The 26,864-nt window shown below is 43.1% G+C and overlaps 1 protein-coding gene across 6 annotated transcripts in view; it reads right to left on the bottom strand.

Moving 5' to 3' along the window:
• Positions 1-8,073: 8,073 nt before the first annotated feature.
• The window catches only part of OSBPL3 (oxysterol binding protein like 3), a 180,291-nt gene continuing 161,500 nt past the window's right edge, over positions 8,074-26,864 (bottom strand). For all 6 annotated transcript variants that reach the window (XM_046020812.1, XM_046020810.1, XM_046020815.1 and 3 more), the window contains 7 exons: positions 26,496-26,559; positions 22,819-22,897; positions 21,464-21,608; positions 18,455-18,599; positions 15,016-15,142; positions 13,682-13,804; positions 8,074-11,886 (listed from right to left, as the gene is read on the bottom strand). In XM_046020812.1, coding sequence (XP_045876768.1) covers positions 11,790-11,886; positions 13,682-13,804; positions 15,016-15,142; positions 18,455-18,599; positions 21,464-21,608; positions 22,819-22,897; positions 26,496-26,559 — 780 coding nt within the window. In that variant the 3' untranslated portion in view covers positions 8,074-11,789. The remainder of the gene's footprint in view (positions 11,887-13,681; positions 13,805-15,015; positions 15,143-18,454; positions 18,600-21,463; positions 21,609-22,818; positions 22,898-26,495; positions 26,560-26,864) is intronic.

Genomic DNA, 26,864 nt, shown 5'->3' with positions numbered 1-26,864 from the left:
CAAAAAACAAGGGGCGCCTGGGTGGCTCAGTGGGTTAAAGCCTCTGCCTTCGGTTCAGGTCACGATCTCAGGTCATGATCTCGGGGTCATGGGATTGAGCCCCTGCATCGGGCTCCCTACTCAGCAGGGAGCCTGCTTCCCTTCCTCTCTCTCTGCCTGCCTCTCTGACTACTTGTAATCTCTGCCAAATAAATAAATAAAAATCTTAAAAAATAAAAAAAATAAAAATCTAGCAAAGAATAACATCGCTTTACATTTTTGCAAACATCACTAAGTGTCTGGCTTACAGGCAGACTGCTGGTCACAGCATACCTGCTTCTGCATTGACCTGCTGCATGCTCACGGCTCGGAGCTTCCGGAAAAGTCCACTGTACACTCATGAGATGAGAGTGATAAGGCCAAATAGTGTCTTAATATTATGATGCAACCATGAGAGCTTGCGCTTCCCCTGGATGGGTCTTGAGGGCCCGCAGGAGTGCCCATACCACTCTCTGAGAAGTGCTCGCCCAGAGGCCCAAGAGCACCTGCCTCCTGGCTTTAACAGGCAGGAAGGAGATCGTGACCCTGAGCGAGGTCTCAGTTTCCTCCTAGGTAAAGCGCAACTCTAAAGGAGACTTGAAGTAGTGATTAACACCGAGCGAGCGCTCAGAGAAGGGCAGCACGCAGTGCTCCTCCCAGCTGCCCTGGGGATGAACTCCAGTTTGGAACGGAGGAAGCAGACCCTCAGAATAGCAGAGCCGGGATTCAAACCCAAGTCTCTCGGACCCCAAAGTCTGGGCCTATGATCGCTGTGGTACCCACACGCCATGCTGAGGTGTTTGGAGCAGAGAAGGATATCACAGAGAGTAATGATAGGACCAGGGTTTAGAAAAGCCGCTCTGTTTGCAGCTTAGAGATTGAGGCAGGACGGGGGCTCTGCCCGCCAGGCAGGAATTGACAAGGGCCCACCTGAGGCAGGGGCAGTGGGGCTCAGGAAGAAGGACTTCACAGGTAGGCTGGCCAGGACTCGGTCCCCATGAGCGTGCGGATGAGGGAGACGGTGGAGTCTAGAACCTCTCCTGGTTTCTCACAGGACAAATCCCAGCAATCGTGTGTGACAATATATTCAGAGTACCGTCAGCCAGGGAAGTCTTGGTGTCCGGGGTCGGTCATCTGACCTTGGGTCATCCGACCCAAGGTGGGAGCACTGCTGTGCCTGACCATACTTATTTAGTCTCTGACTTGTCCAGAGGTCAAAGTTATACAGGGTCCCCACTGTACCCAAAGCCCCACTATAAAACACATTTTTAGCACAAATTATCTGGCACGGCCAAGGTCCCGGGTAACGAAGCCACTCTTATGTGGAGGGATATTCCAAAGGCTCAGAGGGTATCCCCCAGGAGATGGCCAAGGGCCAGTCTTTTCTTCCTTCACATGTGCAGGATTTGAATAAGCCCGGTCCAGCCGCATTACCCTTCACCACACACATATATCCAGCTGCCTACTTAAGAGTTCCTCTTGGAAAAAAAATTACCACCTAATTTTTCACCAAGAGCACCCAAATCTGCTCCGTCCACAGTGTTCCTTATCTCAGCTCATGGCAACTTCATCCTTCTAGCCGATGGGCCACAGAACTTGGATTTGTCTTTGACTTTGTTCCTTATATATCCCCAATCCAACCCATCAGCCAATCTTACTAATCCTACCCTCAAAATACTTGTAGTTTCTTACTGCTTCCCTCTACCTCCAATACTTCTGCCCTGGTCCCACCACCGTCACGACCTCTCTCTGGCCTGGGCTCCCTGGTTTTGCCTGTGCCTCCTCGTCTCCCCTAGATCAGAAGTCAAATCATGTCATTCCTCTGCTCACTACCTTTTATGACTTTTTAAGAAAATTCTTTTAAACGTTATTTATTTGACACACAGAGAGAACGAGAGAGCACAAGTGGGAAGAGCTGTAGGCAGAGGGAGAGGGTGAAGCAGGCTCTCTGCTAAGCAGAGAACCCTATGTGAGGCTCGATTCCAGGACTCTGGGATGGGATTGACCTGAGCTGAAGGCAGTTGCTTAACCAACTGAGCCACCAGGTGGCTCCCAGGTGCTCCCCCTTTATGACTTTTAATTTCACTCCAAGTAAAAACCAAAGCCCTCTGACCTCAAATACCTCCCAGCGCTCGTCTTGACTTATCCTCCTCCTCCCTGCACTCACCCACTCCCGCACACCGGCCTCCTTGCCATTCCTTCAGCTGCACCAGACACAACTTGGCTCCAGGCTGGTCTGTGCTATTCCCAGGACCCAAAACCTTCTTCCACTTTTCCTCTACACTATCTACAAGTTCCTTCAAGTCCTGAACCAGGTGAAACCTTCTCTCACCACTCCATGTAACATACAACAATACCCTCCTGGACACCTTCCCACGGGGCTTGAGGGTCTGTCTCCACAAACCTTGGTGTCTGTTACATCGCATATTTGTCTGTTTCCCTGCTCCCCTCTCCACTCCACCCTCTGTCCACCAGACTCGGAGCTCCAGGAGAACAGAAACTTAAGTTTTTCTCTCTCTCTCCTGCATTCCGTACCATTGGCTGAATGAATGGGGGCAGGCAAAGGACCCTATCAAGAGGCTTTGTGACAATTGCTCACTCTTGGATAATTTTGATTCCAGAAAAGTACAATGATTCAAAAGCAGACAGCTTTTTCTGAATATGTGACATTTTTCCATGTGGCCATATAATTACCACTTTCAGGATAAAAATAGAAAAGAATCCTTTAAAGCAGATTCTGCAATTTGTAGATAAGCCCCATGAGGGCAGGGACGGCGTCTGGCACATGCTTGGTTCTCATGAATATTTGTTGATCGACCACAGAACATTTCCACCTATTCTCAAGATCACAAAATGGCAGCATAGAGAGCAACTTAAGGATAATCTGTCTATTTGGTTTTGGGGCTAAATGAGATTTGTGGAGGGCAAGTGATTTACTTAAGTTCTCACCACTAACCAGAATTAGGTTTCCCAAGTCCCATCCCATGGTTCTTTCCCGTCCTTGAACTGCTTGTGTTAGCTTCAAAACCTGACAAAATCTTTGGAGAACAAGTTCTTAACACCGGGAAGGGAAAAGGGTGTTTGTTGGGGTTACATTGTTCACATCTCACTCTGTAGCAGGAGCTGGATTCGGACAAGTCAGCGGTGTATCCCGAGATCGCTACTGACTAGTTGCGAGAGTTGGGTCAAGTTGCGTAACTTCTGGTCCTCGGTGAACTCATCTGTTGAATGGGGATGGCTAACTCACGCTGGCGACCGCCTCAGCGTGGTTGTGAAGCTGTGACCCAAGTCAGGAAGATACAGTGCTTCCATCTTGCCGCTATCTGATCTGGTCTCCCGCATCCTAATTTGCTAGAAAAAAATTAACTCAGGATCCAATTTTGCTTAAAACTTAATCTAAATGGTGGGACGCCTGGGTGGCTCAGTGGTTTAAGTCTCTGCCTTCGGCTCAGGTCATGATCTCAGGATCCTGGGATCGAGCCCCGCATCGGGCTCTCTGCTCAGCGGAGAGCCTGCTTCCTCCTCTCTCTCTGCCTGCCTCTCTGCCTACTTGTGATCCCTCTCTGTCAAATAAATAAATAAAATCTTAAAAAAAAAAAAACTTAATCTAAATTCTAAATGGGTACAGAATTTTAGTATGAGAGTGAAAAAATTCTGGAGCTGGGTCGTCGTGATGGTCCCATAATAACGCAAGTGTCCTCGAGGCCACTGAACTGTATACTTAAAAATGGTTCAAATGGTAAATTTTTATGTATATTTTACCACAATAAAAAATTAAAATGAGAAAACTTAGTCTATTCATATAATTCGGACATCCTGCTCTGGTCATGCTTAGTCACTTCTAGAAAGATGATCAACCCCTCAGATTTTTCAGGCATGACCTCACTTTCCCTCACGGTGTTTGGACACACGGGAGGGGGAAACACTGGACACGGCGGCTTATGTGATCTTGCAGCGGAGGAGAAAAAGCGAGGTCATTGCCCTGGGTGTGCCTTCCTTGGCCTTCTTCAGTCCCTTCAGGACTGTTTGTGAGCACTTCCCACCCTTCACCTCATGGCTCCAGGCTGAGGAAATCCCAGATACTGTGACACATCAAAAATTTCACTGTGTTGTTAGTTGGGAAGCAGTGTTGTGGCCTAACTGGCATAAAGGGGAACTGTGAGTCATACGGGCATCTCCCCTTCACCCCCAGCCTTGGCCTTCCCTGTCGTCAAGCCCTCTTGCTCTCTTCACTGTCTGAGGTCTGTCCCTCCTCTCAGCGTACATCCATGAGGCCCCATCACCTCTCCCCTCATCACTTGGGTGTCCTCTATATAGAGCCCTCTTACCACACTGGTTGTCGACCAACTCACTGGCTTCCCACCAGACCAGAAGCTCCTCAAGGTGGAGGACAGTGTATTCCCAGTGTCTGCGACCACTTCCGGCTGGACAAATGTCTTTCCAAGAATCTACCACAGCCGCTGCTGGCTGTTCTCTGTGGAAGCCCCTTTTATAGTTCCCGTGAGGTGTCACAGGAGAAAGAGGTGACAAGGCCCTTACTTTGACACTTGTGAGATGGTGCAAAAACAATATACATTTCATGAAAAGAAACATAGCTGTTACCAACATGCTACTTTTAAAGACCTAGAACAATCATAAAAGTAGAAGGTGCTGTCCCAGCTCAGTGGTGAGCAAATGTGGGGCTGCCTGGGAAGTGTGTGTGTGTTTGTGTATAAAATTACCCCAGCACATTATCCAAATTTGGGAATCACTGCTGAAGTTGACAGAGCTTTCCTAGGCTGGTATCTGTTTAAATGATGGCATTTAGCAAAGAAGAGAGGCTGCCCTTAACTCATCAAAACTTTGACAACAACCATATCAGAGAACCAGAGTTTGTTTTGTTTTTTAAAGTACGGTTAATCATAATTTATCCTTGGTAAATAGCCAGGAGCCAAAATAATTTTCCAAATTCTAGCCTCTTAAAAAAAAAAAAGAAGAAGAAGAAGAAGAAGAAAGAGGCTCTTAAGTCTATTTCCTTACCGAAGATTCCTCTCAAAGCCCAGGCTCCAGTTCCTCTAGTGGATATAAGATTCAGGTGCCTGTTCTACTGCTTGCCGGGCCCTCCCCGCAAACCACCCTGGGGGCTGAGCACCAAGAACAGCGGGGTAGGTAAGTTCGGGGCTTACTTGGGTTTGGCCACCGGTGGAGGACCGAGGAGACAGAGATTGGGATATTTCCTCCTTCTTCTGAGCTGGATTTTCTAGCAGAGACTGGGTGTCCCTCCACTACAGCTCCTGATGGGCCCTTCCCCTCTTTGAAGCTCCAGCTACTTCCGGCTGTGCTAACAACTTCCTGCTTTGCTTAAATGCCTTCCACCAGCCAAGTAGCCCCTTCATTTTCCTCTCTTGAAATACTGGAGTTAGGTTCTGTTTCCTGCAGGGACCCCAGCTACCAAGTCCATGAAAAGAAACCCTTGTCTGGGTGTGGAGGGAGACGGTGATGTCTGGACTTGTGGGTTCTGATGGCCATCAGTCACGTTAGTGCTGGTATTCCAACGGTATTGATGGAATTTTGGAATATAGGTGAGGTTGGGTGGGGTGAGGTCTGGAGCCTATGACCAAGAAAGAATTTTTTTTTTTTTCAGATTTTATTTATTTATTTGACACAGAGAGACACAGTGAGAGAGGGAATAGAAGCAGGGGGAATGCGAGAGGGAGAAACAGTCTCCCCAACGAGCAGGGATCCCCATGCGGGGCTCGATCTACTGGGATTGTGACCTGAGCGGAAGGCAGATGCTTAACACTGAGCCACCCAGGTGCTCCACCCACCCCAGGCCAAGAAAGAATTCTTAAAATATCTTTAGTGCAAAATGGGGTTTATTAAAGCACAGGGATAGGACCGGTGGGTAGAAAGAGCTGCGGCCCCAGGGTTGTGTGGGGTGGCGGATTATATACAACAGGGTTGGAAGAGGTAAGGGAGAGGGAGGTTTCAAAAGAACTTTCATATGCTAAAGAGGACCTACCATTGTCAAGGTTGTTTTTTCTTCTAGTCAGGCATTAACAGTAAGACAGTTGTGAGCTTCCTAGAGGAACATTACGCTCTCTGGGCTTCAAGTACCAGTCAATCAGCTGCAGATTATAAGGACATTTAACTGTATGTACATACCCTTCCAGAAGCTAGACCATCTTGTAGATTGCTAAGACTTTTGTAAACTGAGGAAGACTCCTGTCTTTTAGGATTGTAATCTGTTAGTTAACTATTTGTTTTTCCTTAGGGCAGCCAGGAGTACCTGAGTGTTGTGGGGTGTCAGCTTCTGCTTTGTCCTCAGCACGCAGTCCTTTTATCAGTATGACTAGAAAATTGTATGACTGAGTTTGTAAAACCAATGGCCTAGAACCCGTACCTCCAAATTTGATTGCCTCCTCAAAGTTGACATCTTAGGATGCTTGAAGATATGTATTCCAGCAATGGCTAACATGTTAAAGTATTCTGAGGTTGGTTGCTTGTTAAGATTTTCTTTAGTGTTCATAACCCATTATTCTGAATAATGTTGGAAACCGGTCCTCCTCTGATGGCAGATTTGATTCAGAACAACAGGCAGTATCAACAACACATATTGAAAATTGGAAAGAATTTCATTATGTTTCTATGCAAATTTCACTGATTATTTTCAAAATAATCAGTGAAAGAAAAGAAAATTATTTTCTTTTAAGCCATGATCCAATCAAGATTCATAAATTGCTTTTGGTTGTCTCTTTGTTTTTAGAGATACAGAGATGTGAGTTTATGCCCATAATACTGCGATCCAGCATCCTGTGTACCATGATATATAATGTCAGTGAACCAGATGGGTCTTTAATGAAGGTTAAGAAATGTTCCTGGCACTGCAAAGGACACAACTTGCATATGGGAGGAGGAGATGAGTCAGTCATTCATAAGGGCCATTATACTGGTAAGAGCAGTCAGTAGTTTCCTTTTTCATGTTAAGGCACACAGAGCACCCTCTTTCCGTATTGTGCTGGGGTAAACACAGGGAGCTCCTTGGGGGCTGTTTGGGGGCTCTGGCTGCCTCAGGTCCCTCCTCCTAAGGGCTGAGGGACCTACATTTGTATTATGGCAACTTTATGGCTTTCCAGTTTCTGTCCCAGGGTATTCTTACTTCAAATCTCTATCACTTTATTTTTTTTTAAAGATTATTTATCTTGTAAGGGCCTATTTAGCCAGAGCTATTCCATCTTGGATTAAGCAGTCATTTTGTTGTTTATGCAGTAAAACTTAAACTGTCCCTGCCCCCCTCCCCCCAGGGGACTTACTTAAAAACAAGTCCCGGAAACCAGTCTCAGGTAACAAAGCCCAAATACAAGGGTGGGTCAGGCCCCCTTGGAGACATCCAATCAGTGGGGGCGCATACTGTCTCCCTAGTTACCAAGGAGTATGGGCCCTGCCCTTTGGGTGCCAATTCTGACCAAGGTGGTAGGCGAGTTCAAATATCTACTAGGGTAAATTGTAACTCAATTGGTCACTTATGTGTGACCTAGCATGACTGTGCAGCTTTCTCTGTGTGTTAGAATTTCGTTGGCCACCTGTGCGTGGCCAGGCCCAACCACATGACCTTTGCCCTTAAAAGCTAGTCTGTAAAGCAGAGAGAGTTCACCCTCTCTGTAAGAGGCACGGCCCCGAACGGTTGGTTTGATTATTGATGCTTGGCGTGGAATAAAGCTTTGCTTGACCTTCGCTTTGTATCAGTCTCGCTCCTTTAATCATGGACCCATTATTGGGGGACCTTTCGATCTGACACAGAGAGAAAGAGAGATGGCAAGAGAGGGAAGCAGGGGGAGTGGGAGAGGGAGAAGCTGTCCTCCCGCTGGGCAGAGAGCCAGATGTGGGACTCGATCCCAGGGCCCTGGAATCATGACCCAAGCGGAAGGCAGGTGCCCAAAGACTGAGTCACCCCGGCGCCCCTCTCTATCACTTTAGACAACCAGGCGTGTTTCTAGATAACCCTAGTTTAGAGTCTTGCTCCCCTTTAGCAGCCACCAATACTCGTTAACCTGGAAAAACAAAGACAAAGGTGGCCCTTTTTCCATATTGTTTATTCACCATCAACTAAGCTACATGAGGAGGATAAACAAATTAGCACAAACGTTTTGGGGAGAATGGAGTATATGGGTGGAAGGGTGGGATTTAAGCAGAAAATAATCTTATACACAGCTAGATAGAAGATTTACAGATATTCTTAAAAAAAATAGTATCCTCTGAAGGTAATGGAGGAAGATAAAATCATCATGAATAAGTTAGCAACTTACCATTACGTAACCCACAACAAAAGTCTCAGAAAATGGTTTGGATTTTCTGTCATGATTTACAGATACTCATGTGATAAATATTTCCAACACAGAAAAATAAAGACTAACAGCAAGTAACAGATTTATACAATGCAGAGGGAAGTTGAACGCATGAAAATAGCTATCATCTGGTAGCAAAAATAGATTTATGCCCATGTTAATATCAAAATTAAAGACATTCAAATAAATTATGCTAATATATTGGAACTATTACTCCTAACATCATAAGAACAACAACTTTATTGCTCCTACTCACAACTAAAAGGTCGGAGAAAATTCTGATAGCTTGAGGGCATAATATAACTCACTGAATATGTAGTAGGCCTACAGCAAGGTTCAATAGCCAAATAAAAACTTGATTCTTTTCTTTCAGGGTGGAGACTGTTCATAGCAGAACAAGACCACTCATCGTAAATCTGGAAAATAACAGATGAGGGACAGTCCTTGAAGCCCAAGCACGTGATTTACTGGAAGTCATTACAAGGAGAATATAAGAAAAGCAGCAGCTCAAATGAAGTAAACATGGAGAGATTTTTTATTTTTTTTTTTAAGCTTGTGTGTTTTTCTCTTCCAGAGAGTCCCATGGGAAGCACACAAAGACTGTGGGCTATTGGGGCACTCTAGCGACTTGATGGAGAACTGGACTGTTGTCCTAAAGTGAACTCGGCTGTTCAGTTAGTCCCGGAACCGGCCTGACTTCTGGGGGGTGAAGGGCCGGGAGAGATGCCCTGGGATTCCGATGATTACATTTGACTCGGGAAATACCGGCCTCTGCTCTGGGGCCTGCAGCCGAAGGGATCTGCTGTCAGACCACACCGGAGGCTGCTGGACTCTTCCAGAAGGATCTCCTGCAGCTTGGGTTAATCGATAGTGGCCACAGGCACATCCAAAGTACAAGGCAGTCGACTGCCCAGAGTCCCATTTTCAAGGATACATACATAATTCACCATCAATTTGGGATAGAATAATCAGGAAGAATATGGAGGTTAAAGCATGTATCTCAGATGGCACGGTGATCGCAATTATTGGATTGGGATTTTCAAAGTCCAGAAAGTTAAATTCTACCCTCATTCTTCCCAAAGAACAACACCTTTCTGTTTTCTTTGTCTTAAAAATAGAAAATGCCCTTGAGCTACAGATGAGATGGGAAGGTGCTATGGAGAAAAGGGACTGAAGGAAAAAAGAAACCATTTCCCCTTCAAGGTGGTTTTAAGACTATAATAACAGGATGCATCACTAAGATATTTAAATTTCAGAAACGCCCTTCATAGGGCTGGTACTACTGACCAGTTCCTTTCTAAATTTACATAGGGTTCCATATCATATTCTAATTTATCTCCACTTGCCTCTCAAATAAGATGACTACCAAGGTGGTATTTGGTCCATTTATGCTTGTGATACCAAAATAAAGCCTAAGGTCAATTGAAATAGCGGGAGAATGGAAACATTTCCAGATACTGTATGACAAAGCCACAGCCATTCAGGCTGCCTGTCTTGCTTTTCTTGTGGTGGGTGTTTGTTTTGTTTTGGTCTTTTTTGAGCCAGCTTCTGGAGGAGGCCCATTTAGTAGTCAGTATTGCTCAAAGTCTGCATTTTCCTTCATAACGTGAAAACTAAATTTGGTTTTCCCTTGAGTCTCCTTAAATCTACAGAATGCTTCTTCCTGTCTGTGAGGAGAATTGGGATACATGCTTGAAAAGAAAAGAACAAAGCACATATACCAAAGAACTGGACTGTGTCATCTAAACTGCTTAGAAATGGAAAAGATATTCACATTGTATTCATCTTGATTTCCTGATATGGAAGGAACGGATGTAGTATTTAATGAGCCATTTATTGTTTTTAAATGCTAATCACTTGCAGAGTCCAAAGGCTACTGACCCACTTTAAATAACTCCATTTTGAGAATGCAGTGCTATCCAACTACTTGTTTATTTGGTGTGACACTGGAAAAAATCATGCTTCTTTTCCCCATCACTTTTTCTACTTTTCGTTCACAGAATTCTACACGCTCTGAAATTATTTAATTATCTATAAGCGTTTTCTGGAGAAATCTTTTAACTACACCATTATACTTGATATTCCATAGGATTGTTATGGACATTAGACTAAAAGTCTTAAAAATTAGGCTTTGGTTTTAATGTAATCTGGGCAGAAGTTGGCTTTGCTTTGATAACACACTTCAACTACTGCACAAATTGTATTATTGTACACTAAAGTAACATATTTAAAAAGACAAAGTTTCCCCTTTTAGTAGTTATAATCTGTATTATTCAAGACTGCTGCAAAACTCACAGAAGAGTAAAATGAGTAAGAAGAAGGTGTAGGAAAGAGGTAAGACAAAGCTTTGTCAGAACACAACACAAAGAAGAACATCAATTCTCTACATTTGTCTATAAGGCAGATGGTCAAACTTTTTATACAAGATCTAAAATATGGTGTTATTAAGAGGTAGAAAATATCAAAACAGTATTTAAAAAAAACGCATTATGTAAAATAATCCGTTATTTTGCTAAACTTTAGAAAGTCCAACTGTTGTGTGGAATGCACTGTATGTTTTAGGCTAAACTGGAACATTCCATACTCAACAGAGCTATGGTAAAGGATGAGGAACCCAGGGGTGGGGGTCGGAAGCAGAAAACAGTTTAACTTGTCAAGAGTTCAGTTCTCACTAAGGAGAAATTTCCTACCGTGTCTCTGGGATGCCACTATAGCATTTAATTAATGGGAATGTCTCAGATTGATGACAATTTCTCTGCATAACAGGGTACAATTTTGCACAGAAGGCAATACACCTCTAGGGAGGGATGAGCTCAAATGCTTCCTCCTCTTCAGGAAGGTGCTGTATCTGTTCGATATTAAAAACATACATTCCACTACTCTTGTACCATCCTCCCAACAACCAAAATGCAAATGCAAATATTCTTCAGACTCCAGCACCAGCAGAATTGTTTCCTACGAGCCATTCCAGAGCTGCTGAAGCCAAAAAGAGATCCGAGTTACCAAATTAAACTCGGGTAGCTTATGCATGAGTGAGTAACCTTGGGTATCCATGTTTCTTAATGCATATTTGTCTTAATGCATATTTGTCTCCAACGCAATTTTATAAGGCATAAATTTAATTTGAATTTTCCTAACCTTTGGAAAATTAGTGTTAAAGCTTCTTTTTTAACCCACACATTAACATTCAATCTTGCATTTTTATTAAATAGTTTATATATAAAATGAAATATCAAGGTGTTCTACATTCATATAAACAATCGTGATAACATTTGATATTGTAAAGAAACCTACTGAAGAAAAGACATACTTAACTACTTACAATGCTAAGCTAAGCACAGGTGATCATTCTAGATAATTTCTTCTAAGTACATAGACACAGGTTTGTGGCTTCAGAAAGCAAACGCAGGAGAAGTAAAAGGGTGTATCATTTTCTTCTTTCCTTTTTCACCATAAGACAGGATGGTCCAGTTTGGAAAAACCGAGATCTTTTCTAAGTTCCAAATAGGTACCATTGCTCACCCAGGAGTCATCACTGGATTTCCTATAGGGGTAAAAGAATTTCTTGAAAGCTATAGAAAATATTTTCATATTCTCTCTTTCTCTTTCCCTCTCCCCATACCCCCCCTCCCCGCCCCCATGGCCTGGCTGTCATTCTCACGCGCAGACAATATCCCTGACAGTCTCCTTTGGGGACTGTCAGGGACCAGGAAGCTTGGAAACCATTTTGTTACTCCTGACTTGCCCTTCTCAAACTTACAGGCTATGACAAATGGTGCTTCTGAGAGAAACATGGATAAGGGAAGAGTCTGTCGTGTGTAAAACACAGCTGAGATGATGGCCACCATCTTGGGTGAGACTATGTAAAAGCTAGGAATCAGCTGGGTTGTTCACAGCAAGTTATAAGTTGACATTAAAAACAAAAGGAATTGGAAGACATAAGAGTCAGGAGAGCACAGCCTTGGTTCACTATTGTTTGACTAGATAATATATTAAATAGATAAAAATTCACAAGGTCCAAAGGAGTGGATAGCTAAAAGTCTTCTTTCTATTCCCATCTCCCAGACTCCTAGTCCTTTCTCTTCAGAGGCAACGCTCTTATAAGCTTCATTCTTTCAGAGAAATTTCATGCATGTCTGAGCGTGCATGCATACCCGTGCACACTCCACGCCTCCCATTTTTTACACAACGACAGCCCTGTATGGCGTCCCACCCCTTGAGATTTTGACGTAATGATATCTACTGGAGATCATTTTCCATTGTCACAATAAGGTCAGCAAACTATAGCCCAAGGGCCACATCCTGCCTTCTGCCTATCTTTGTATTATTGGTTTTTTTAAATTAAAGTATAATTAACACACAATGTTTTATTAGTTTTAGGTATACAACATATTGAGTCAACAATTCTATACATGTCCTTCTATCAGTGGTCACCACTGTAAGTGTGGTCACCATCTGCCGCCATACATTATTACAATATTATTGACTATATTGCTTATGCTGTTTTTCATCTCTGTGATTTATTTATATTTAGATACCCTTTAATCTTAATCCCTTTTTACTGGAACACCACCATGCCCATTCACTTAACTATCATCTATGGCTGCTTTTTATGCTGTGCAGGGGGCTTGGGCAATTACTACTATGACCTTACAGCCTGAAGGGGCACCTGGATGGCTCAGTCATTAAGCATCTGCCTGCAGCTCGGGTCATGACCCCAGGGTCTTGGGATGGAGCCCCACACTGGGATCCCTGCTCAGCGGGAAGCCTGCTTCTCCCTCTCCCATTCCCCCTGCTTGTGTTCCCTCTCTCCCTGCTCTCCCTCTCTCTGTCAGATAAAGAAATAAAATCTTTAAGAGAAAAAAAAAAGACCTTATAGCCTGCAAAGCTAACAATATTTACCATTTGTCTTTTATAGGAAACATTTGGTGACCCTGACCATAAGGAATCCTGATTTCTTTTTAAACACTTGTATGACATTCCATTGTAGAAATGGACCACAATTTAACAGGTAGCTTACTGGTGAGATTTTGGGAGGTTTTTTTAAATCTCTAGCTATCCCAGACATATGTTAATAATAAGGTAGACCTACAACAATATGTAATTTTGTATGCACATGAGTACAGTTACATTGAAAATTCCTGTAAGTGGAACTGCTATGTCAAAGAGTGCAAGCATTTGTAACTTTGCCTGATATTACATGTTTTAAGAAGCAAAAGGGGAGACTGCCTGTTTTCCTATGCTCTTGGGGACACAGATTTTTGTCACACTGGTTTCCCTCTCCTAATAAAGGGATGTGTCTAAACTGAGCCCAAGACCCCCGTGCTGGGCGCGCACACCTGAAAAACCGTGGCTGGTGCTCCACGCAGTTTTCTTCTAAGACCCGCCGCCTTTCTCTCTGCAGCTGTTCGATCCTCTGCTTTTGTATTTCGGCTTCTTCTATGTTCCCTTCCTCCAGGAACCTGGGGCGGTAAGTGGGGAAACAAGGGAACGCAGGTTCCAAGATAACACCGGCATTGTGACTACTAGAATGATGGGTCTAGAACTGGAGATTCAACATGCTTCCCTACCCATGAGATCCCTCTCCAAGCCTAAAAGCAGTATTTCACAGTAGTTAGGGAAGATATTCTTTGTGGAACTGGTGATAAATACATGGTTCAAAAAATTGTATCTATAAAAAGGAATTTGTCCCTTTCGTCCCCGTCCCTCATCCCACCTGCTTCCTCACCATGCCCTTTCGTGGGAGCCTCAGAGCCCATCAGACTGTTGAATCTCTGCTAGCTGGTAGGTTATGAATTCATATGTCAGCATGTTTTTAAAAATATGCATTTCTTTCAGGGACACTGAGCATCTTCTCATATGTTTAAGAGAGAGCTGCATTTCCTATTTTGTGAACAATTCATTTTCCTATGTCCATTTTTTTAATGAGTTCATCTTGATTTCTGGAACCAAATCATTCAATGAGTTGTAAATACACATTTCTGTTTGTCATTTAACTATTTAATTCTCGGTATGTATATATATGTAAAATACATTTATATGTGTATATACACATATATAAAAATATAAAAAATATATAAAATATTCAAAATATATACATATGTGTATATATGTGTGTATATACATACACTTATATATATACTTTTTTTTTTTTTTTACTTTGCCACGAAGAAGGATTTTTTCCTTAAATAAAGTCAAATATACAATTTTTGTTTTTTTCCCTTTCTGGGTCTTGAGTCTTAAATAGGCCCAAGGACAGAGAGAATAGTTTCCATTTTACAGAATAAGAAACTAAGAAAGTTTACACAGCATATTGCCAGCAAACATAGGATCAGACGTTAGATTTTTATGTGCCACAATAAGTGAAATCGGAGGGGTAGGGGAGCTGGGTGCTTTTCGCTCTTCCAGATACACAGTAAGTTCTGTCTTGTGTGTAACAGAACTCTTAAAAATTAACATGTGTTTGGAGATTTCAATCAACTGAAATAAGGCGCTACTGAGCAATGACCTGAGTCCCTTCCTTTAGTGACCTGAGTGCTTCAAGGCCCCCTGGCCTCTACTCCTGATGACATCATCTCTCTTGGGAGCCTCTGGTGGGGTGGGAATTGTTAGTAAGGCTTTCCCCAATGAGTTTTACATCTCTGGGGATACAGATCTTTTACAAAGTGCTTACCTTTGGTCTGGTCTAAATCGAGTGTCAGTAGGTGGTAATAAAGATTTTGACAAGGGATCCATTTCATTTAATTCCAGGGCAAATTGTGTGAAGCCATAATATTGCTCGTAGCCCTTTGGCATGGGATCTAAAAGAAAAAGAAATCATTCATCTCTAAGTTGCCTTTCATCTACAATACATCTTAATTCCTGCCTCTTTTTCATCCCAAACCAGCCATAATTTTTCTCTCTCAGCACTAAATCCTGGCTAACAAACTGGTGGTGAATGTTCCTCTATAAATCTTTTTCTCTAGAAGTTTTCTTCTACCTAAAAGGATAAGACCTTTTTTGTGTGGTCATATAGGGAATTTATGTAATGCCGTGAAGTTTTTATACTGTGTAAGCTATAAAAATAATTTTACAAAAATAAACATGTTAAAAAGAACTCTGGGTCCATTTTTTCCTGACTAACAAGACTCTGATTCTGGAGAATCCATTTTTCATTTAAGAGATGTCAAATCCTCCTGGAACTCTCTCTTGTTCCTAGAATAGTGTTGAAGCCCTAGCAAGCGGTCAAGGTTGTTCTTTTCTTCTATGCCTGACCTTCTTTCTACCAACTCTTGTCCCTCTAAATCTTACACATTTAAATTTAAATCTAGTTCAGCAGAAGCCAGGAATAAACATGGGATGACACCAGCAGAAATGCTGCCTGAGGTGAAGGGGACAGAGAATATGGGACCAAAGGAAGTAAGGCTGCTGGCCCGCTGGCATTCTACAGGATGGGACCCTTGCACTCTCCAGCTGCAAATGTGTGTTATTCAAGTAAAGGGAAGAATACGCAAAGGTGATTCGGAGAACATCTGGGCTGCCCTTCCCACCACAGGTCCAGACTACACAGGCCCAGCGGGGAAGGCTGCCTCCACCTTTCAAAGGGCGGGGCTACCGCAGAAGTTCTGACCTGCCTTGCTGCCACCACCCAAAGCCTTGGGGGCCTTGGGAGCAGAGCCACTGCCCCTGCATTCAGAGGGTGGGGCGTCGAGACAAAAAGTATCATCTGCTGCCTTAGGTTCTAATGGCGTTTTTCTTACTGGGTTTGGGACTTACCTGGTGGCCATCGCCCCTTTCCTCTTTCCTATTTCTCCTCTTTGGAATGGGAATGTCTATCCTATGGTTGTCCTGCCATTATATCTAGAAGCACATTTTTGTTTCATGGGTTCAGAGCTGGAGAGGCTGGAGAATTAGACCTCAAGTCTCACCCGTACCTGATTTAGATAATATTTAGCTAAGAATTTGGATTTTAGACTTTTAGAGTTGATGCTGGAATGAGTTAAGATTTGGGGGGCTGTTCAGATGGAATATTTGACATGTAAGAAGGGTGAAGTTTGAGGGGGCCAGGGGTAGTGTCATGGGCTGAACGTTTGTACCCTTTCAAAATCCGTATGTCGAAGCCCTACCCCTTCGTATGGCTATATTTGGAGAAGGAGCCTAAGAAAGTAATTAAGGTTAAATAAGGTCCAAGGGGTACAGCCCTAATCAGGTGGCTGTCTGCAAGCGAAGAAGCAGCTCTCTCCACAACCCAAATTTGCCAGCACCTTGATATCTGATTTCCCAGCCTCTAGAACTGCAAGAAAACACAATTCTGTTGTTTAAACCACCTGATCTGTGGTATTTGTTAAAGCAAGTGTATATCCAAGTGTATTGCCCTGAATTGAATCCCAGCTAAACATCAAGCTAAAAATACCAAGTTTACATACTGGGTAAATCAAATGTAGGCTAATAAAGGCCACCTCTAGTCTAAGCAGGAGTTGTTCTCACATACAAATACAAATGTTTTCCATGCACTGTTCTGCAAACCCAGTTTTTCAAGCCTTGGGAGTCCTTTCTAATTTTAAGTCTAATGTCCTGTGCATCCTAGTCATGAAAATAGTAGCAAAGCTTCCTACTGAGCCTTCACAAATCCAGCCCAACCACCAGAGTAAAGATTCTTTACTCTGGTTCTTCTTGAAGATGGGCCAGAGACGCTCATGGCCAAGGCACAAACACAAAGTCAGCGAGCAACCACAACAAGCGTACAGCCCACACCCAACACGTGCTCTGTCCAGCTGCTGCTTTAACATCCCAGAGAGGAAGGTTGTTCTCATCTCGGAAACATACTTTAAGCAAAGGACAGTGAGTGCCCCTCTGAACTTCCAAAGCTAGGAAGGTGGTCACTGGTGCCAATTCATGCCGGCTTCGTGGCCACCTCTGCGACAGTGGATGCTATATATGGCTGCCATCCGGGGAAAGCAACACTGTTGGTTGCGTACCCTACAGTTAAGCAGTTCCCTTTCTTACTTGCTAATGGGAAACTGATCTGTTGGTGTGGCACTGTGTCCTCCCTAGGGGGTGAATCTAAGGCCATCTGAATCTCCTGTCTTCCCAGTTGCCCTTGACTGGATGGGTTTGGACCCACTTGATGCTGACAAAACTTAGTGACACCTTTGCTGGGGAATCCTAGTAAAGGTTTCCTGAAAACAGGCTACAAGAGAAGATAGCTCTTTTGTTCTGGCTTCTCTCCTGCTTAGTGACCTGTCGCATGGGGATATGATATTGAATCATGACAAATATTTTACACCCATGAGGGGACACATCACTGCCATATTGGGAGTAGAGGAATGTGTTGTCAGTGGTCTGTGCTTTTGACAGGCGTAAGTTGTCTGTATAACCAATGTGGGGCCATCCAACCCCTTACTTGTTAAGTAACAGCACACATCCTAATGGTTTAAGTTACTCTTAGAATGGTTTTTTTTTTGTTTTATTTTGATCAGCCTAAAGCATAATAACGTTGGTATCTCAGAACAATAGTTTATAATATGGTCAACACTTGGAAATATACCTATCAGATTAGAAGATGGACAAGAGTTTTAATATTTTGGGGGACATGTTATGAAGGTTTGGCTTCCCTAGTCCTCCCCATGGCTGCTTCGAGGGCTCAGTATTTTCTACAATTACAGGAGAGATCAGAGAGGCTAACGGTATTGGGTGAATCTGGGAGACCCCTAACTTTTATGGAAGGCCCAGGTCACTCTTGTCTAGCAACTGCTTTCTCTTTACTCATTCTTACTCTACAATGACCTCTCGTACTTCACTGACACTCCTTCTTAGTGCCCAGGATAGGCACGGGAGTGACATGCGTAGCCTGGAAGACTTCCTCCAAGAGAGTGACCATGGATTAGCAATGGCTTTGTTCTGGGATTAAGAACTAGGACCTAGCAGTCCAACTGAGGTGTTGTTGGTAAGCATGAGGACAAGGTTGAGATAGGACTGGGGAGTGAAAGAAGGGCTGGTCACTTGAACAGCATTCAAAGCAGGTAGAGGCTGGAGACCCAGGACGGCAGACATGGAGGCCAGCCCATCTGCAGCTCTTCTGGCCGTGCCCACCCCCCTCCCCGTGCCCAAGACTGATTAGCTGGGGCACTGACTTGCTCTCCAGATACACACAGACGAGGATGAGCCCCCACAGTAGATGCTTTCGTGCCATTTCCCGAACAGCCGATGCACCACTTTTCCATCCTTGTCAAATACTGTGCCTTCAATCTCACGGGCGTTAGTGCTCCAGTATTTTGCCTAGGATTCCAATGAGAGTTATCTATTTAGTACTTTGGAGTCGACTTACGACAGATACTAAGAGAAAAAAAAAAAGAAGTCTAGAGGAAAAAAGCATAGGAATGATTCTACATTGCATATAATTTGCTAGCTCTGGGTTCTGGCTTTTAAAAAAATCATACTTTTAATTACTTAATAAAAATTAATATCTAACCCTTTATTTATAGTTTGTGACGCAACAGTCGACATTGTGAGAGGTACAGGTTTCCCCTCTACTTTTGCTACATATAACATCAGAAGGAAAGGCTCAGGGCTCACACATTAGCCAAGTTATACGATTGGCTCCTAAGCCCACTCGTCTGGAGAAGCTGTTCTGTGGACGTCACCATGGCTCTGACTAATACAAGTGAAGACAAAATTAACTCATATATATTTTTTCTCAACAGGAATTGGACAGTCTTTTGCAAACCAACAAAGAGGGCTCCTTTGTAAAGCAACCCATTTTCTGTTTCTCCAACATTTCTCCCCCAAACTAGATTTGCTCATCCAACCCACTGGAACATGATGCGACCCATATTTCCCCTGTGGATAGGTCCTGATCTCAGAGCAGCTCAGTCCGGCTCAGCCTTGCGGGTTTCATACAGTACCGCAAGCTGGCCAGCAGAGGGGGGTCTAACTCCCTAGAGTTGACTTTTCCCCCAAGTCTCCCAGTTACCTGCCCTAAAAAATCCCCAGGAAAGAATGGAAGGCATTACTTCATAAATCAAAACTCCTAGTGCTATTTTCATCCCAAACAGAATCCATAGTTGGAAACCAATAAAACTGAGCGACATTTTTGGGTCATATTCTGGCGGTCTGCTTTCCCCATGCTGTGTCTTATGGGGAAGACGGGAGGAAGGCCAGAGGACAGCAGCATCACAGAGCTACATCAGAAGCATTACCCTGGGGTCTCGACTCACATAAACATGGAGGAAAAAGGAAACAAACAGTGTCTAGGCTCTTAAGTGTATTCTGAAGCGGGAGCCGGATTTTCTGTTACAGATGCCCCTGACAGATCCAATGCTGGCAATACGGTGGGACGCCACGGGGGAAGGCGCTCACGCTCCACCGGAAGGCTGCATCTGTTTTCAGATGCTCTTTCAACACCAGGGGCATGTCCAGTATTCTAATTCCCTCTTCTCTCGTAGCTACAGAAATGGATTCTCTAGCCCTGAGTGTGTGAGTACCAGATGGAGGGTGGAAATGGGACTCGAGCCCATTTCCTTGGCGGAGCTGCTGAGAAGCCGTGGCCCTCACCTGGAACAGATTGCCCTTTGCTTCTTTTTGCAGAGAGCCTGCGTGAAGTTTTCAAGGCAGGCTCATTTTTATTTCACCACAAACATCATTAGCTTTTTCTCTGTCTAGGTCTGAATTCTAGGATATAAGAAAGACCCCGACCTAGCTCTCCATTGAGTCCCCCAGCAGCTCTAAGTGGTGCCGAGAGGTACTGCGTGAAATTCCACAGTTAGAGCCTCATCTCTCTGCTTAGAATTTTGATCTTAATTCAATGCAAATATTCCTTTAAGACCATTTTAAACACATGAAATTTTTTTTTTTTTTTAAACACATGAAATTTTTAAGGGCAAGAGGAATCTAAGGGAATCAAAGCACTTGGAAAGGTAAGCAGACTATTCCATGCTTTGCCTTCGGCCAATCTGTTCACGTACCCTATGAATGTTCATAAGCCTCTCCAGACATCAGCCTACAGCAGTAGCAAGATTAGCTCAGGCTTTTGCTTTTCCGGAGTCAGGGGCGGCGAGGAGGGTGCAGGGACCAAAAATGAAAATACCCAAGTAAACCAACAGTGGGCAAGTTAACTATGGGCGGGAGTAAACACTTGTAAGAAAAGAGGATATGACAGAAAGTGACTAACAAGGCTGGGCTGATGACATAAGGATCTGGGGAGAGGGGCCTGAGGAAAAGAAGGTGGAGAGAGAAAAGCCAGTGTCGTCAGAAGATGGTGGGGAAGGAAGAGGAGGGGGGTATGGTGGCAGCTGAGACTGGAGAGAAAGGAGTGGGTATACGTGTGCACGCATGTGCGGACACAGAACCATGTGTAGGTGTGTGTGTCCACATGTATGTATACGTGCAGGCGTGCATGTATGTGCACGTGTGTGAACATCAGGGGTGAGGGGGCAGCGCATACCGCACAGGGCCTTGGGGGCCAATGTCTGGAGGCAGGCTTTTATACTGGGAAAGATGGAAGTTGTGGGGGGATTTTTGTGATATACAGCATGACTTTCTTTTTTTAAATTTTTGTAAAACATGCATAACAAAATACACCACTTTAATCATCTCTAAGCATACAATTCTGTGACATTCAGCACATTCATTCACAATGTTGTGCAACCATCATTATTATATATTTCCAGAACCTTCCCAAACTGAAACTGTGTGTCCATTAAACACTAACTCCCATTCCCCAGCCCCCCAGGCCCTGGAATCACCATTCTATTTTTTGTCTCTATGAGTTTGATTGCTCTAGGTACCTCACAGGTGGGGTCACACAGTATCTGTCCTTGTATGTCTGGCTCATTACATGGAGCATAATGTCTTCAAGGTTCATCCATATTGTAACACGATGAGTTATGTTTTAAAAGTGTCCCTCTGGCCACTGCCTTGAGGACAGACCATGAGGAAGTATGAGAAGAAGGAGGGAGGCCAGAGGGGCCATGGCCCTGATAGAGGTGAGAGAGGTTGGGAGGGGGACACCGGGGAGCCCCTGGCATTGCTTGCCCAATGGCACAAAGGTGAAAGTGAAAAGTTCCCTGAGATTCCCTATGCCCTCGGGCCCTAGCTCTGCCAAGGCCTTTCCGGGGTCAAACTCACGAGGCCACCTGGGTTACCTTGATAAAATTCACTTTGCAGTGGCAGGAGTCATCATGCAGGTTCTTGATGACAATCTCTCCGTAGTGCTCGATCCATCTCTGGCCACTTAAGATGTTATGGATGCAGGAGGTCACTTTGTTCCACTCAAAATGATCTCCGAAGCTAAAAAGGAGGCAACAGTGACCTTAACAATTCCCAGAAGATCCAGCAGCAAATGCAAACAAATATTGCTCTTTAAAAAAATAAAGTCCCAGGATGAATTACTCATTCCTTCATTTACAGAACCAACACTGACTGAGGGCCTGAGCTGTGCCGGGCATCCTGAGCCTCTACTCTCTGAGGAGACACGCAGGCCACAGAGAGCCACAGCGGGCAGAGCTGGACACTGTGGAAGCTGCCAGGGACTTACTAGAAGCTGGTGATCTCCTGGAAAAACCTACTCTCTCCTTTGACAGAGGAGAAAACCGAGAGCCTGAGGCGACTTGTCTGAATCCTCAGATAGAGATGGGAAGAGGCAATGGGGAAGGTGTGGGGATCTCACAATCTCCTCTCTCTCTCCACACACACACATGCATATGCGTATATACATATATATCTATATATTGTATATATATATATATACACATATGTGTATGTATACAGTCTATGCAGAGAGACATAACTATCTTGTATATAAATCTTAATATACACATATATCTTTTTATGATGAGAAAGTATTCAGGTACTATTTTCAGAGTCATATAACAGTTATGAGGATAATGGTAATAAGACCAAACACTTCACACAGCATAGACTCTGTGCCAAGGACTTTCTTCAGTGCTTTACAGATATTATCTGTTTAGTCTTCACAACAGCCCTGTAGAGTAGGTGGTCCTGTTTTGTAGATGACGGAACGAGTGCTCAGGAAGGTTAAGGAACCTACCCAAGGATCTGCAACTGCTAAGTGAGCATCCGAGTCCTGTGGGCCCCAACCCGGAAGCCACCCTCGCAGCCACTTTGCTTTATAAATGAGGGTCAGTAATCCCTGTAGAATCAAGATGTTCTTCTTAAAAAGAATTTTGACAGTGAGGTAGGCCAATGATGTTAAAGCAAAACCACCATTCCTAATTTTGTTAGGAAGTAAAAATAAGTTTTTAAAAAGCTTCTGCTCGGGAACTTTGGTTTCTAGGTAGCATTCCCATGGGAAGGAAAGAAAATGTTAGCTTGTCGAAACGAGCTCCGTTTGACCTTACTGTCAAACCAATTAAAAGGGAAAAAAAAGAAAACAAAACAAAACACATACTCAACACCATGGGGTATAATGGGAATCCCATTCCTAAAGCTGTATCTTGGCCCTAAATTCCACACAGTTCCCAACCACAGAAGAACTTACGCTGGCAGAGTCACATGGGTTGTGCCAATAGGAACAATTTCCATGGATTTGCCCCAGAATTTGTTTTTCCATCTCACGTCTGAAAAGAAATACCGATTAGTGCATATCTAGCAGGCAAGCTACACAGATCAAAGAATTCTTGGGCTGGATAAATAATCACTATATAGAACAGTCTCTCCATAATAAAGTCCATTACATTACAGGATAACATTTCATTCAATACAAGTACCAACTGAGTATCTGGGACAGAATCAGGAAAACTAAAATTATAGATGAAGTCCCTCTCTTAGAAGAACTCATGGTATGAAAGGCAGACAAAAGTGAAAACAAGTAATGCTCAAAAAGAAAAGCACGGGCTATAGCTAGGTACACTGTATGATGAAACGGAGCCAGAGAAGCAGGAATGACCAACACTCTTGGGGAAAGCATCAGAAAGGGCAACTTAGATCAGGCTTTGAAGAATAAGCAGGAGTTCACCAGGCAGAGAAAAAGTGACAGAAGGCAGAAGACAGCTTGTCCAAAGAGAGAGAGAGGTGTAAAAGAACAGGGTGCGTTTCTGTCCTATGGGTCTTGGATTGTTTAGAGAGAAGAGCAGAAAGACAAGATTGAGTATGAGAACAATGGGCTCCAGAAGCCAGGCAAAGAAGTTTGGTATGTATGCCTTGGGGGAAATAAGATATTTCTTTAGACAGAAAATGCACGCGATTATATACAAACGTTGCAAAGACAATTGGGAGAAATACAGTTAGTGCACCAGGAGCACAAGAGATGAGAAGGAAGGTGACAAGTTACAAGGCTGCTGTAATTGGTCAAGAGGTAAGTGAGGGTGAAGTGAACTAACACAGTAGCAGACAGAGTAGAAGGGAATGATCCCAGAACCTGAAAGAAGTAGAAACAGAACTAGATGGCAAATTAGATGCAGATTCTGAACAACAGGGAGAATTTGTAGGTGATTTCATATCTGTCTCACTTGCATAAATGGTGGCACCAACAAGGAGAAAACAGAAGAAGAATAGAGTAGAGCATGGCTCAGTCAGTTAAGCTTGTCTGCCTTTGGCTCAGGTCATGATCCTGGGGTCCTGGGATTGAGTCCCGCATCAGGCTCCCTGCTCAGCGGGAATCCTGCTTCTCCTTCTACCCTTCCCCCTGCTCATGATAGCTCTCTCTCTCTCAATTTCTTTCTCTCAAATAAATATCTTTAAAAATGAGAGACTAGAATAGAAATTGAATTTTTAAAAAGGATAGAAAAAGGATGGCATAGACCGGTGATCCCACAGACTGCTGCATGACAATACACAGACCATGGGGGAGCCAAGGTGAAAGTAGGGAGGCCAGTAGGGGGCCACGGCCATTAACCAGGAGAAGGACAGGGCTGGGACCAGGCAGCCCCTAGCCACATATATATGATTTCACTTACATAAAATATCCAGAATAGGCAAATCTATAGAGATAGCAAGTAGATAAGGGGTTGCCTAAGGATGGAAGAGGCTGATGGAAATTGGAAGTTGGGGTGGGAATAGGTATTAGCTAAAGGGTGGGGTTTGTTTTTATATATGTTTTTGAGTGATGAAAATGTTCTCTCTTTTTTTAAGAATTTCATTCATTCATTCATCCATTCATTCATTCATTCATTTATTAATAGAGTTCACACAGGGGGAGGGGCAGAGGGAGAGGATGAGAGAGAATCTCAATATATCCCATATTGAACATAAGAGTCCAACACAGGGCTCAATCCCATGACCCTGACATGATATGAGTCCAAATCAAAAGCCAGATGATCAACTGATTGAGCCACTTAGGTACCCCTGGAGTGATAAAAACGTTCCTAAGTTGATTGTCATGATAATTGTAAAATTTTGTGAATATATTAAAAATCACTAAATTATATATACCCTTTAATTAGGTGAATTGTATAATATACAAATTACACCTTGATAAAGTTGTTACCCCCCCAAAAAAGGTAATTGTTGTTTTTGTTTTTTTAAAGATTTTATTTATTTATTTGACAGAGAAAGAGATCACAAGTAGGCAGAGAGGCAGGCAGAGAGAGGGGGAAGCTGGGCTCGATCCCAGGACCTGAGATCATGACCTGAGATCATGACCTGAGGCCAAGGCAGAGACTTAACCCACTGAGCCACCCAGGCACCCGATAATTGTTTAAAACAAAAACAGTAATGATGTATTATGGGGGTTATAACATACATAAATAAACATTACATCTGTAATAGTTACAAAGGTTAAGAGAGGGGAAATGGAAGCATATGTGTAAGTTTCTTATACGTAAGTGGCATATTATTACTTGAAGATAGACTTATGATATATTAAACATATATAATATAAAGCCTAAAGTAATAACTTAAAAAATGAAACAAAAAGGTATAGCTAAGAAGTCTACAAAAGAGATATGATGGAATCATAGAAAGTACTCAGTTCAAAAGAAGGCAGAAAAAAAAGGGGAGCAGAGAACAGATGCAACAAATATACGACAAATACTAAGAGGACACATTTAAATCCATCTACATCATAAAGATAATAAATGTAAATGGCCTAAACAACCTGATTAAAAGGTATAGAGAAATGTCAGATTGGATTAAAAAGCAAGATTTAGGAGTTGTGAGCCTATGCGAATACGTGCGATTTCCCAGGAAAGGGCTGATGAGGAAGAGAAGAAGAGGGCAAAGGAGAAAACTGTCACGTAAGGTAAGGAAAACACAGAAGCTAATTGGAGAAAATACATATTATCCGTAACTTAAAAATAATAATAAAGGGCTTACAGGGTCAAAGACATTTAGCAATTAGAAGGTTAGAGATATTATAAGAATTATTCCCAGAGGGCTTCAGTGAAAGTTAGAGATGTTTATAGTCAAGCTTCTCTTCTAAACTTTAATAGCAAAGATTCAGAAAAAGTACTATAGTACTTGTACCCTAAACTGGTAATATTGTCTCCAGAGAAAGGAACTGGTTGGCTGGGAACTTGGGTGGGGGAAGGAGCTTTTTTTTAATGGCAAAGGAGTAAATCAAGTGTCATCACTGTTGACAGAGGAAAATGCTTTAAAATTTGATGTGTGTGCTCATTGTTTGAAAAACCAGGATGCTCAAATTTTCCTTCTATAGTACACTCTGCCCTTTGAATAAACATATGTTAACAAACTTAATTAATCCATTTAGAAAATATTTGCAGTCTTACTTATTCTTCAGAACAATTCACCCTCCTCCCAAATCCAAAATATAAACGGAGACAACTGCCAAACTAAAAAAAGTCAGCAATCTAAAACATGCTGTTTAGAAATAAAATTAAAACTTTTCAAAAGCAAGAAGAACCTTGTTGTCTAAACTCGGATAAATACCTATAAATATTTAGTGTCTCTTGAATACACAAGGCATTTCAAGTGGTTGTGGAATTAGAGAAAAAGTTATAGGAATAAGTGGTGATGGCCCAGACACAGATGGAGAATTTTTTTTTTTTTAAGGGAACAACTAGATTATCTTCCTGAATCTTTAATTATGAAGTAGACAGGTATTGGTAATTGTTCAGGGGTGACAGGCAAGAATGCCAAGTGGTGTAGATCCATACAACAAGGCCCAAGTCCAGGGCCTACCTGTGATCTTCAAAAGCACCTGCAGTAGTTCTAGAACATTACAAAAAGCGACACAGGCCAAATATATGAGCACATTACCTTGCCAGAAAACAAAATTTCCAGACTCAGCATGACATGCAGAGATAGGTGGATGGTGGCTGACCTGACGGAAACAAAGGCCAGAAAACAAAAAATTAGTTCACTTTTGTGTCTCATGAAATCCATTCCTTCGCCCTTGCCCTGAGACGTAACACAGTGTACAGTGTCTAAGTGAATGAAAACTTCAGTTTTCCTTCAACATATCGGTCCTCAAGAGGGCGCTCCTCATACAGCCAGCCCCAATTTGCTCATCTTGCTGAGGACTGAGAAGAAATCAGGTGCATGGAAGCCTCCTGAATACAAGAAAAACAGCCAAGAGGTAAATGCTGGGGATAGAGACACGTTTTGAAAGATGTAAGAACAAAAGCA

The sequence above is a fragment of the Meles meles genome, chromosome 10 (assembly GCF_922984935.1).
Source record: "Meles meles chromosome 10, mMelMel3.1 paternal haplotype, whole genome shotgun sequence".
Classification (NCBI taxonomy): Eukaryota; Metazoa; Chordata; class Mammalia; order Carnivora; family Mustelidae; genus Meles; species Meles meles.
The sequence above is the reverse complement of the archived record's forward strand: the minus strand, read 5'-3'. Positions and strand labels throughout refer to the sequence as shown.